The sequence below is a fragment of the Dendrobium catenatum genome, unplaced genomic scaffold (genome assembly GCF_001605985.2).
Source record: "Dendrobium catenatum unplaced genomic scaffold, ASM160598v2 fragScaff_scaffold_211, whole genome shotgun sequence".
In the NCBI taxonomy this organism is placed as follows: Eukaryota; Viridiplantae; Streptophyta; class Magnoliopsida; order Asparagales; family Orchidaceae; genus Dendrobium; species Dendrobium catenatum.
Genome location: NW_021318673.1, coordinates 1,270,493 through 1,283,345, shown reverse-complemented (window position 1 = coordinate 1,283,345; position 12,853 = coordinate 1,270,493). Strand labels below are relative to the sequence as shown.

Below are 12,853 nucleotides of genomic sequence, written 5' to 3'. Positions count from 1 at the left end.
AAATGTGAATTCTCAATTTTGGTTAACAAAAATTTTCATGGGAATAACTCTATAGTGGGTGAGAAGAAGGATGAGAATGTGGATAAGGTGATTGGTGAAATGCCTACTAGAGTTTTTAATGGGGTTAATGTTAATCCCTGGAGTAAGAAGCCATATATCAAACTGGACTTTAAGGATGAAGATATGGTTTTGTTAGATGATGGAAAGGCTTTTAAGATGAGTGAAGAGAATGAGATTTTGAATTCAAACAATTTGTTGTTCGTTGGAAAATAAGGTATTTTGAAAGGAATTACCATCCCATATGGTGGCATGGGAAGTGACCAGGCAATGGAGTCAATTTGGACAATTATATTTTACTTCCCTTGGAGGGGGTTAGTTTTTATGTTCTCTCAATTCACATTAGATGGTCAAAACTATTCTTTCAGGTGGCCCATGGTTTGTGAATGAACATATAGTTGGTATGGAAAAACGGACTTCAAATTTTTCTCCTTTGTCCATGAAGGGTCTGACCTCTTCGATATAGATAAGAATAGCACATTTACCATTATAATGTTGGGATGAGGTGAATGTGTCAAGGATTCTGAGATTCAATTCATTTTAGGAATGTTTGTATGAGTTGGAATTGTTGCCTAGAACTAACCCGCTGGTGGTTCAGATATACTTCTCTCTGTTATGATTATCCTAGAACAATAGAAACAAGGTGATGCATGGAAAGGTGGAGGATAGTGAAGTGTTGATTGCTTCTAATGTTCTTAGTTTTGTCAGTATGGCTAAAAAAATTAAAATCCTCTCGGATCACTAGGATATCATTCAGTCTTACGGACTATTTTCTTAATTTTGGCATCTTCCTCCTCCCGAGTGGTGTAAAATAAACATTGATGCTAATTCAAATCCAGCATAAGTTATTCTAAACCTCTTAAAAGATGAAAATATCAAGGAAAGAAATAATTATTGTGAACTTAGTTTAATGAATCCTTAAATAGAATTAGTATCTATAAATCTTCTAGTTCATCTCCAAAATAACCTAACATAATGACCACACTCCAATTTGTTGTATATGATGTTATTTCGGTGATCAATATATCGTGCAATGATTTAAATATGGGATTCATTTAGATTGTTCCATTCACCAACCTGTTGAAATCTTCTATATATTGACTTAAAGAACGAGCCCCTTGCCCATAATGTTGATATTTTAGGTAAATTATTTGCTCAAAATTAGTAGGAAGAAAATAAGCCCTCAAATACTGCTTCATCTTATACCAACTCTAAATCTTTCATTTCCTTTCTCTTTGTCTCAATTGAAGCAATTGTGCCCACTGAGGACTAGCACCTTTTTTCATCCTATAAAAAAAACATACTTGCCCACTAAGCACTAGCACCTTTTTTCATCCTATAAAAAAACATACTCACTTATTTGTCTAGGTTAACCTCCATGTACTCAAAGGTCTCTAGTTCTAGTAGTGTTCAATAAGTAGACATCCAGAATAGAATGAAATATGTTCCATGGTATCATAAAGTTTCTCCAAATCAATATCATAGAGAGTTAGTTGGTGATATAAAGTTTCTCCTGAAAAAGTTACAGAGTTGTTTTCTTTTTAATTTGACAAAAAAATTAATTATTTTAAAAATTTTCTCCATATTTATTCAATGGTTATTTAAAATTATAAATTCTAAAATTTTATAGGGTTCAAAAATTAAATTTTTTAATAAAAATTTGACTTAGATAATTGAAATTATATGATATAATTCAAGTTAGAGAATTAGTCTGCTCATGCCCCCTTAATTTGCCCATTTATTTTACTAAAAAATTATATCACTTCAAATGAAGTATGAAATTTCATTAAGACACTTTGGAAAAGGATTTAATTTCGATGCCTTTGGCCCCGCTCACTGACACCTAAGCTGGAGATTAGGACTTTTTTTGTTAAGGATGAGCATAAGTTTTAAGAATTGTATAATAAGTATGGATGAACATACATGTGCATGATGCATGCAGATAGTGGTGAAGTCATAATTATTTCATGTAGGGGCATATTATTTAGGAAAAAAATTCTTTTATGTTACAAAAATGTTAATCACATAATTGATCATTATACAACTCTCATTAATATATTGTTAGGGAGCTTTGGCTATCAACTAGAGGACTTGTGATCTAATGTTGCGTAAGTAATCTGCACGTTAGTATACCTAAATTAGCCTAAATTTCCCCATATTTAAGGTATACAAGATTAGTTGTTCAAAGCTTTAAGGTGTTCAGTTGTGTAATGCAATGGGCAGGGAAAACTCAAAAGCCATAAATGTTTCCATTTACAAACCAGAATAAAAATGAAAATTGCAGCCAAAATGAGAACATAAGGGGTTAAGTAGAAGAAAAATAATTGATGATTTTTCTATGTAAGTGTTTGATAGTGATTTGTATGTGAGATTAGCTAAATAACCTAAATGTTCCCAGATTTAAGGAATATGTTATTAGTTCCATCAATGCTTATGGTGTTAAGTTCTATGATCCAATAGGTTGGCAAAACTCACAAGCCTTAAATGTTTCCATTTAAAGACTAGAACAAAAAGGAAAATTGAAGCAAAAATGAGAAGTTAAGGGGTTAAGTTGAAGAAAAAAATATGATGATTTTACTGTTTAAAAGTGCATTGCCAAACGATTTACATTATGTTCGGATTTCAAATTTCAACTTCGCGGGAATTGTGGAATCCTGATGGCGGCGGATGTTCGCCGTCATCTGATGACCGGTGGCAAGCCAGAGGATCGTCGCAACATTAAAAATCCATCTACAACTTCTTCTCGTCTTCTCCTTTCTCCTCCAGCGTTTGGAGATGACAACCTCGGGCTCAAACATAGAAGTGCTAAAGGTATTCTTATTAATGATGGAGGCTTTGATGAAAGAAAAATTCCATATGTTATTGGTAAATGGAAGGAATTAATGGCAGAGGAAAGGATTGAGGAAGTTTTTTTTAACAAGAAGGCATTGGCTCCGGAGGGTGGATTTGAGGCGTCGAGTTCAGTTTTGCCACCAATTGAGAAAATTACACCAGAATTGAAAAGGTCTGAAGGCACTAAGAGAGACTCTTCGTCTATAATCACTAAAGATGTTTCTGAATCTGAGAAAATGCTTCATTGAATCTAAAGGAGAAGATCAATTACATGGATAACCACCTGAAATCTGTAGAACAATCGAAAATCTTGTTTTCTGATTTGCTGAAGGTTAGGAATATTGAACAAGCTGAAAAAGGAGATTGTGGAGATGATGTTGTTAATCCAGCTAGAACTAATATGGAAAAACAAACAAATGCTTGGAGAAGGAAAGAAAATATCCATGTGTCTGACTTGGATTTAGGCAGCCTTTTATCTGATAATGGTAAGATTGTTAAACTCCATGATCTGAATGAGAAAGAAAATGCTATCAAACTCATCAACTCATTAGTTGTTAAAGTATTTGGTGGTGAACCTCCTGTGTGGGTCATCAGTTCTGAGCTTAGGAGGCAATGGGCACCATTTGGAAAATTACACCTTACTATGCTAGGCATGGGGTGGATTTTATGTTCCTTTCCTGAATCTGATCAAATGGAAGCTGTAATGTCGAATGGGCAAGATTTTGTAAATGGAAAAATAATTGGGATGGACAAGTGGTCACTGAATTTTTCTCCTACTTCACCGATGGGGCTCACAGCACCAATTTGGACCCGTCTTCCAAACCTTCCACTATCTAATTGATGGAAACATGTTCCAATGTAGACGGAGAGAATTTGGAAGGGTTTGTGTAAGAATAAATTTGGATGCTAAGCTTCCACTAAGAGTATGGGTGGAAGGCTGTAATGGGAGATTCTATCAAAAGATATAGTATGAAAGGGTTCCTAGTTTTTGTTTCAATTGTGGTCTTATTGGCCATAGCAAGGAACAATGCATAATTTCAGTTGAAGTTCCCACTAGTCAAGAGAAGAGGAATATCTCAGAAAATAGAATATTGAAAAGTGCAAATCCTTTGCAAGATTCAAATGGAAGAAATAACGAAGACTCTGGATATAGCCCTTGGTTAATTGTCAACCGAGGGAAGAAGAGAGGTTATAACAGAAATAAAAAAATCTATCATCAGTCCTCCAACAAAGTCCAATGGAAATTGAAAAATTCTAAGACTGATGAAGGAATAGCAAATGTTTCAAATCCTTATTTGCATAAGAATATTGAAGTTGTATGTAATCAGGATCCACAAAATTCTTGGCATGGGAGGGATGCAACTGAAGTTATAACAGTTCAGCAAATTCAAGTTGCTACCCGTCCAGAAAGTAACACAGAATCTAGAGAGTTTTTCTCCATTCACACAGCAGAAAATATGTTTAATGCTCTTGATAATCAGGCCGAAGAAGGGGAAATAATCCAGGAAAAAATTGATGTGGCATTGAAAGCTGATGTAACCTCTTCAGTATTTTCTGATATTCCAGATCAGAGCATGTACAATACAGAAAAGGATTTTAGCTTGGTTAAAAAGAAAAAATCAAAACAACTGAAAGACCTTGGTCCGATTGGCACCAATTCAAGGAGCAAAAGGATGGAGCTGGATCTGAAAACCACAATGGGGAGGTCTTCCCCAGCAATACATTAATGTATTCTCTAGCCTTTTGGAACTATAAAGGAGCTAGAAAAGGTGTGCTTCTCTATTCCATAAAGAGTTTATTAAATTACACAATGTAATTTTTGTGGGATTATTAGAGACAAAGATATCTAATACTGATATGGAAGAAGTCAAGAAGACTATTGGAGATAGTTGGAATTATGTGATGGTGCCTTCGATTGGTTTATCTGGTGGGATTATTGTTCTCTGGAATATAGCCCTAGCTGATTTTGTTGTGCGGGATTTGTCTTCCCAATGTATTATTGGGGATCTCTCAATTTTCAACAATGGTAAATGGAGAGTGGCTGCTATCTATGGTAACAAAGATTTGTATAAAAGAAGGGAATTATGGAACAAGTTGGAAGTTCATTCTAATGAGGAAACACCCATGGTGATAGGAGGAGATTTCAATTGCCTCAATTCAAGTGAAGACAAAAGAGGGGGAAGGAAGTTTCATTTTTCTAAAGGGCCAAAGGAGATGGAGGCATTTATTACTAACAATGATTACCAGTAGGTAAGATTTATTGGGCCAAGGTTCACATGGTGCAACAACATGGAAGGAGGAGCTAGAATCCTTGAGAGATTAGATAGTTGTTTCCTTAACTCTTTAGCTTTAAATTCTTCTAAACATTTGATTGTTAGGCATCTTGCAAGGATTGCATCGGATCATAGTCCGATTGTTCTTAATTTTCTTGAGCATAAATCATCTAAATCCAAATGTTTAAAATTTGAAGATGTTTGGACTTCCTACCCTGCTGCTTTATCTGTGGTTAAGAATGAATGGAAAAAGTCTTATTCGGGTTCAAATGCTCAGATTTTGAATTATAAATTCAAAAGAGTTTTGAAGGCTCTCTTCTTTTGGAGTAAAGCCAAGCTTAAAAACTTGAATCTTCTTAAAGAGAATTTGTTGGAGCAAATAATGGATCTTCAAAACAAAGAATCTAACAATGGTTGGCTTAGTAAGGAAGAATACTGGACATTAAAAACTAAAATCTTTGAGCTCAACTCAACAATGGATAGATTAGACTCTTTGTGGAAGCAAAGAGCCAAAGCAAAATGGTTGAAGGAGGGTGATACTAACTCAAAGTTTTATCATGCATTTGCTAGTGCAAGGAGGAGTTTAAATAAAATTGTGAAAATTAAAAATGATGATGGAGTGGTTATTGAAGAACCAAATCAAATTGAGGAAGTTATAATCAGTTTTCTTAAAAATAAATGGAGACAGAGGAACTCGTCTTTGGAAGGGTGGCCACATCCAAAAGCTATTTTGAATGATAGAGAGAAAGCTTGGCTTACTAGGTATTTTTCTGTAACAAAATTTGAAGTTGTTCTAAAGCAATTAGGAGCTAATGTAGCTCCAGCATGTGACGGTATTACCTATTCTTTCATCAAGTGACGGTATTATGAAGACAGATTTTGTGAATGCAATTAACTCCTTCGTTTTTAATAGAGAGAAGGATAGAAATTGGAAATACACTTTAGTTGTGCTCATCCCTAAAGTGTCTAATACGGTGCTGCCAACCAACTTCAGACCCATTAGCCTATGCAACTCAGTGTACAAAGTTGTGGCTAAGCTGATTCTGAACAGACTCATTCTAGTTGTTCTTAAACTCGTCTCTGAGGAGCAGGCATCATTTATGAAGGGTAGATCTATATCGGATCATGTGCTAATTGCTCAAGAAGTCTTCCACAAATTCAGGTATTCCAAATCCTCTAAAGGTCTTGTTTCCTATCAAGTTGATATGGAACAAGCATATGATTCAATGAGCTGGATAACTCTTCAAGCTGTTTCAAAATACTTTGAATTCCCTCCTATGATATCTAAACTCATTTTGGAATGTGTGATTGAACCAAGATTCTCTTTGACAATTAATGGTTCACTATCTGAATGGATTGAAGCTAGAAGTGGCTTCCGACAAGGTTGTCCACTCTCTCCAATTCTCTTCATTGTTTGCTCTCAACTTCTCTCCAATGCACTTTCTTTATCTTCCGTTGGCATTAAAATCTGCCCAAAAGGTCCTCGGATTTATCATTTACTTTATGCTGATGATGTGTTGATCTACTCAGAAGCTAATAGGAATGTGGCTAAAGAGATTAAAGAAATTCTGGATAATTTTAGCAGGTGGACTGGACAATGCATTAACAAAGGAAAATTTGCTATAATTTTTGGGAAGATAGTGGACAGAAGAAAAAGGAAAGCCATCCAACGTATAATGGGATTTAAGGAGGTGAAGAAAATTACTTATCTTGGAATAAAGATGTCTTTAAAGAGACTAGCTTCAAATGACTTCCTATTCTTCACTGAAAAGTATTTTAAAAGGCTAAACATGTGGGGAAGTAAATCTCTTTCTTTGGCTGGAAAAATTGTCCTAATCAAATCGGTGATCTTGGCTCTTCCAAATTACTATAGCACACACATGCTGGTGCCCTCTCGGATCTTGAAGGAAATAGATAAAATTTGCAGAAAATATCTCTGGAATAAATCTAATGGCTGTAAAGGTATTCATTATGTCAGTTGGAAGGATCTTTGCATTCAAGCTATTAAAGGAGGACGTGGATTGAGATCTTCATCTTCTATGGTGTCCGCTCTGAGAGGAAGACTAGCTTGGAGATTTATAAACAATAAAGGTTCTCTCTTGCACAAAGTATTGGCTTTCAAATATGGCAATAGGATTGATATTGGAAACGGTAAAAAAAGAACCTCTACTTCTTGGAAAATTATCAAAGATGGTGGAAAAACTCTCAATCCAATCTTAAGATGGAATGTTGTTAATGGAAAAACTATTAACACTATGGAAGATAATTGGATCTTAGATAGGAGTATTAATAAATGGCCTACATTTGTTATCCCCCATAATGAGGACAATGTTATGCTGTTTAAATTTATACAAGGAGGAAATTGGAATATAGTAGAATTGAAGAAGTTCTTTGGAGCTGATTTGGTGGACTTGATTCTACAAACTACTATCACTGCAAATCTTATGGAAGATGAGCAGGAGTTGATTAATAAGTTCTCTGGAAAAACCATCTCAGGTTTAATCATAGAAGCCAATAAACAAGGAATTGCAGAATGCAGTTTTCCGAAGTGGTTAAAAAATGCAAGATTAAATCCACTGATAGAAATATTTTGCTGGAGGATGCTTAAAAATGCTATTCCTACTTTCCAATTTCTATCTCATAGAAGATTGCAAGAAAATGTTTTATGGCCAAGATGCTTAGCAGATATAGAGGATGTGGAGCATATTGTTTGTAAATGCAAAAAAAGGAAAGAGGTAACCAAGCAACTAAGCAAATGGGGATATCATATTCTAGATTTTAACAGCATGGAAGAATGCTATACTAGGATTGAAACTATGACCAATCACAAGTGTATGATTGTCAATTTATTTTGTAATGTCTTATATCTCTCTTGGAAAGCTAGGAACACTCTTGTTCATGATAATGTGATACAAGGTGCTACCTATATAGCTACAAATGCAGTCAGCTCTTCATCATTTTCTAAGTTGATTTTTAAATCAAAATCAGAATCAAGGGATGCTAATCAGTCATTTAGACTGTTAAAATCTTGGTATCCCCCTCCACCCAAATGGTTAAAAATTAATATAGATGCTTCTCTTGACTCATCCAATATTGCCGGTATTGGGGGTGTCATCCGTGACTGTAAAGGGAGATTCTTAATGGCCTTTGGCAAATCTTGCATCCATTGGGACATTTCACAATTGGAAATGATAGCTATCAAAACTCTCAAGGAAGTAATCAAAGATTGGATGTTCAAATACAAAGGAATTTGTATTGAAGGTGACAATATTAATGTGATCAAGGTCATTTCATAAAGCTTGGCTTCTTGACTTCAAAGATTTGGAGGAGTTGGAATTCTTAAAAGAATTCAATCACGTCATCTTTAATTGGGCTACGAGAGATTGTAATAAGTTAGCGGATGTTTGTGCTAATCTTGCTAAGGTTAGTAACTTTGTTTGGGAAGATTTAAATTGTAATAAGATTCCTCCTTCTTTTGTTAAAACTTTGAAGGAGGAATCAACCTTCTAGTTACTTTGTTCTCTTCTTAATGCATTTAATGCTTTCTTAAAAAAAATAAAAAGAATAAAAATCATCACAACAAGCAATCTTTATTCATTTTATGTATACGCTCTATTGTAAAAGAAAAATGACTTTTACCTTCGATAAACAAAATTCTACCCTCCAACAGTTCATGTCATCATTACTCCTTAATTACAAACAAATTAAGCACATCTTACAAGTTTTCATCAACTCATATAAAGTTTCCTTCATTTGATATTTAATTATTTCATAAATTTTGGATAAAACTAAACATTGTTTCAAGTCTACATTTATTATCCTAAACGACTCAATTTGTATAACCAACATGACAAAATCTATTCATTTTAGCTACATAAATACATTGCATTAAACCCAATCAACTCAATCGATCCATCACTAGCTACATCCATGAGTCTGAAAACTAATTTTAAAGTTCCCCACATCATAGACTACATTGAACCTACATTGCTTCACTTTACCAATGATAACAATCTCACTTTTATCATTATTTTAGTGATGGTTAAACACACTTTTGAATTACTGTCCAAGTAAACTGTCCTCGTGACATCAAAGTTAGCCATCACTTAGCCATCATATATCAGTACAATCTATGGAACCACCACCTCCGAGTTGCCTGTGAGGTCATATCATGTGGCAAGATTGGACAGCGGCAGCTCTATTAGGTAATTAGTAATTTCTTGTTAAAAAATGTTATAGAGGATGAAATAAAAGGTAGTGGGTGGTAGGTGGCTAATCACTATACTAGAGTCCAACATAGTTCTAGAGCCACTGAATATTGTACGTGAAAGGGAGAGCCTTGTTCTCCAATAGAAATGGAAATGATCTTGAGGAAGTAGTTGGACGGCAGGTTTAGGTTGATTAGTATAAGTGTATACTTCACACTAGGGATAGGGCTTCCTCATTTGAGATATCCAATTGTGCTAGACTTTAATGAAAGATAATATAAGGATACCTTATAATAAAATTGAGTTGTCTCGAAAATAATTAAAAAAGCCCACCCCCCACCACCCGCAGCCAAGGCCTAATAAACCATATGCTTGTCCAAAACTGCCGTATAATTATATACATAGTCATAGCGGAAGTTCTTTATAATACCAAAGGAGAATGTAAAGGTGTCCTGAATGACGGAGCCATAAGTATAAAAATAATTAACATATTCTAACTCAAAGAGATAGGTGAAAATAGTGGAGAAACCAAATCGATCGAGTTGGGAATAATAGTTGGAGTTGCATGAGATGCTAGTGAAGGTGGAGGACTGGGTTGGGTCATAAAATGGGTCTTTTTGGTTATAGTAGTTAATGCAAGGGATAAAATAAGTCAAAGTGAGATTATTATTAGTGTTGAACCTAAATGAGAAAGACTTGGTACGGGTCCCTAGGCCTATGTCGATGATATATTTCCAGTACCAAGAGAACAACCAATGTTTACTAGGACTCTTGTAAAAAGAGAACTGCCAATAGGGTTGACATGAGAAATGGGGTTGGTAGCCCAGTGATGGGTGTATTCGGTGCGAACTTGGTCCTAACGGAGGAGTTCCACATTGTCATTCCTCTCCTTGGGTGCTTGGCAAGAAAAATTGCTGGGAGATGGACCACATTGAGCTTGGAAGGGTTCAAGCCTATCACAATTTCAATAGCTAATTAATATATATATTGAGTTTTTTTTTCTTTTGCATCCCATTTAAGCATTATACACTGATAGGAGACGGGGGGGGGGGGGGGGGGGGGGGGGGGTTGAATATGTAATTTAAATATTTATATTTTTAGAACTTCTTTTAGTACATATAAATAGGCATTTTTTTACCTGTTGATGTTGAAGCGAGTTCATTTCATGATAACAAGAAAATCAAAATTTTCAATCATATAGTTAATCACAGAAAAATTAAAGTGTAGAAAATAATATGAATAAATACACTAGAATTTATAGTGTTTCGATCTAACCTGACCTATGTCCACTCCCCTAAACCCTCCATTCCATAAAGTAGTGTGACACTTTTTACCCCCAATGTAGGGTGGAGAAGCCCTTACAAAATCTCTTCAATCAACCCTACGTGGCAGAGAACCTTACTTTTTTTCACCCTCCTAGCAAAGACAAAGAAACAATAATAAATTTTCTCCCTCCAGGAGATGGCAGAGAACCCATAATCCATTTTCTCCCACCTTTATATGGTAGAGAACAAAGAGCTAGTTCTTTAGAATGTCTACTTAGAGCCACAAATGAATCAAGGCAAAATCTTGAAAAAGACAAAGAAGAACCATACATGGAGTAAATTTGTGAATCCCTCACAACTCTCACTCACAAACAACTCTCCCTCTCTTCTCTCCCAACGCACTCCTTTACTCCCTTTCCGTGCTTTCTCTCAAGACATTTAGTAGCTAAAAGTCATTTCATATAAGACTATGGGAAAGCTTAAATAAAGAGCCTTTAGAAAGCCAATAATTTTAATATGGCATCTTTGATCATCCAGTATGATTGATGATCATATTGTACAATTAGTTCAAAATAGTAATTTTAGATAACATGAACTAAAACCCACTAAATGATTAGTTTAAGTGATCACATTGATCATGCAAAATTATTTAGAACCTCACCTAGTATGATTATTACAAACACATAGCTAATCATCCAGTATGATAGGCATAATTTAGTTATCATAACATGCAAGAATCGGGTCGTGCAGTATGATTGTCTCTAATTATTTTGTGTGATTTGAGTGAATAATTTAACCATAATTAAAGTCCTAATCATAGGATTAATTTAGGCATGATTTCCGTATATCATACAGTATCATACATATCATTACAATACTATTAGAAAAAAAATTAAATTAAAAAAAATACATAAATTACAAATTGTGACTATTTTCATGATTATAACAGATCAATATGTATGAAATGGATCATCCAGTATTTTATAAATCGCACTGCATGATTAGTTAAAAAAAAAGAACTTTTTTTCAATCACCAACTCATTACCTTGAGTGTTTTTGTGTAAATTTACTTAGCTTTAGGATCCACAATAATACTTATTTGACTCAAGAAAGGTAAGATTTCTAAAAAAACTAAAAAATATGGAATTTATTCTTAGTCTACCTAGTTTTGATCTAACTGAGGTTGCAAGTGAGCTGTGATCTTGAAAAGTTACTGAGTATGGAAAAAATATATATGCAATAGATTCATATAGAATAGTAAAAAATCCTATAATGTTTTTTTATCATTAGAACCATAAGTCTTGGGTATGGATTGTCAATAATTAGGGTTTTGGCCTATAAAGAAGGAAACAAATGTCTATTGCTTGGGCTTGTTCTTATATTACCCATACGTACATTTTTTTTTCTTAAACTTTAGTTTGATATGAAGTTATAAATTAATTACATTCTTATAAATCTAAAATTTTTAAAAGCTATCGACCATCATAATTGGCTCTATGTTTGATCATATTTAAACATAAAGCTAATGATGAGTGTTGAAAAGTTAGAACATGCTTACAGCTTCACACGACATAAATTATTTTTTGTTTAAAAAAAAGAACAAACAAAATTTTGATAGTATTCAGATTGAGAATTTAGTTTAGGGCATAAGAAAAGTAATAGTTTATTAGTGGATTTTATATTGAATTATTAGATTTTTAATAAAATGGGTAATTTATTTTACAAAATGGAAAAATCGTACTCACAAATAGAAAATTTTCTTAGCTCTTTGTTGAATCTGATTGTGTTAAAAAATCAAGATGCATTACTGTATGGGACATCAATTATAATGGTTGAGCTCGTTACGGAGTTTCAAGGGTCCTCTATGTGCTTGGGTTCTAGTGTTCTGTATCAATTTTTTTTCCTTTTCAGTACAACATTGTGGCCTTATATAGTCAGGTTGGAAAAAGATATTGAGAGGATTGTCACATTGCTCTAAATTTGGACGCTATAACTTTGTTATTTAAACTAGAAACAAAGAGTGGAGTCTTGTGTTGCTCAAAATATGGTGGTGCGATGTTCCAAGTAGGGATGGACATTTTTAATACTCATTTATCTTTTTTAACTTGTAGTGTTGTACCCTCGGTTAGTTTTGTTTTTGTATCATTATCTATTATGTTGGTAGAAGGAATAAAAAGCGACAAGGAAAGAGCAATAAAGAATGAGATATGTAAAAATT

General features: G+C 34.1%; 1 protein-coding gene across 1 annotated transcript; it reads left to right on the top strand.

Annotated features, from left to right (window-relative positions):
- The first annotated feature begins 4,746 nt into the window (after window positions 1–4,746).
- LOC110116497 lies at window positions 4,747–6,021 on the top strand. Its single transcript, XM_028692995.1, has 2 exons — window positions 4,747–5,135; window positions 5,268–6,021. The coding sequence occupies exons 1-2, from the start codon at window positions 4,747–4,749 to the stop codon at window positions 6,019–6,021; spliced, it is 1,143 nt and encodes a 380-aa protein (XP_028548828.1).
- Window positions 6,022–12,853: the final 6,832 nt, after the last annotated feature.

Excerpts from the sequence above, each read along its gene's own strand:
- LOC110116497 (XM_028692995.1), top strand. The coding sequence starts at position 4,747 with ATGGAAGAAGTCAAGAAGACTATTGGAGATAGTTGGAATTATGTGATG. Across the intron at positions 5,136-5,267 it reads ATTACTAACAATGATTACCA|GCATCTTGCAAGGATTGCAT; the intron begins GTAGGTAAGATT and ends TTTGATTGTTAG.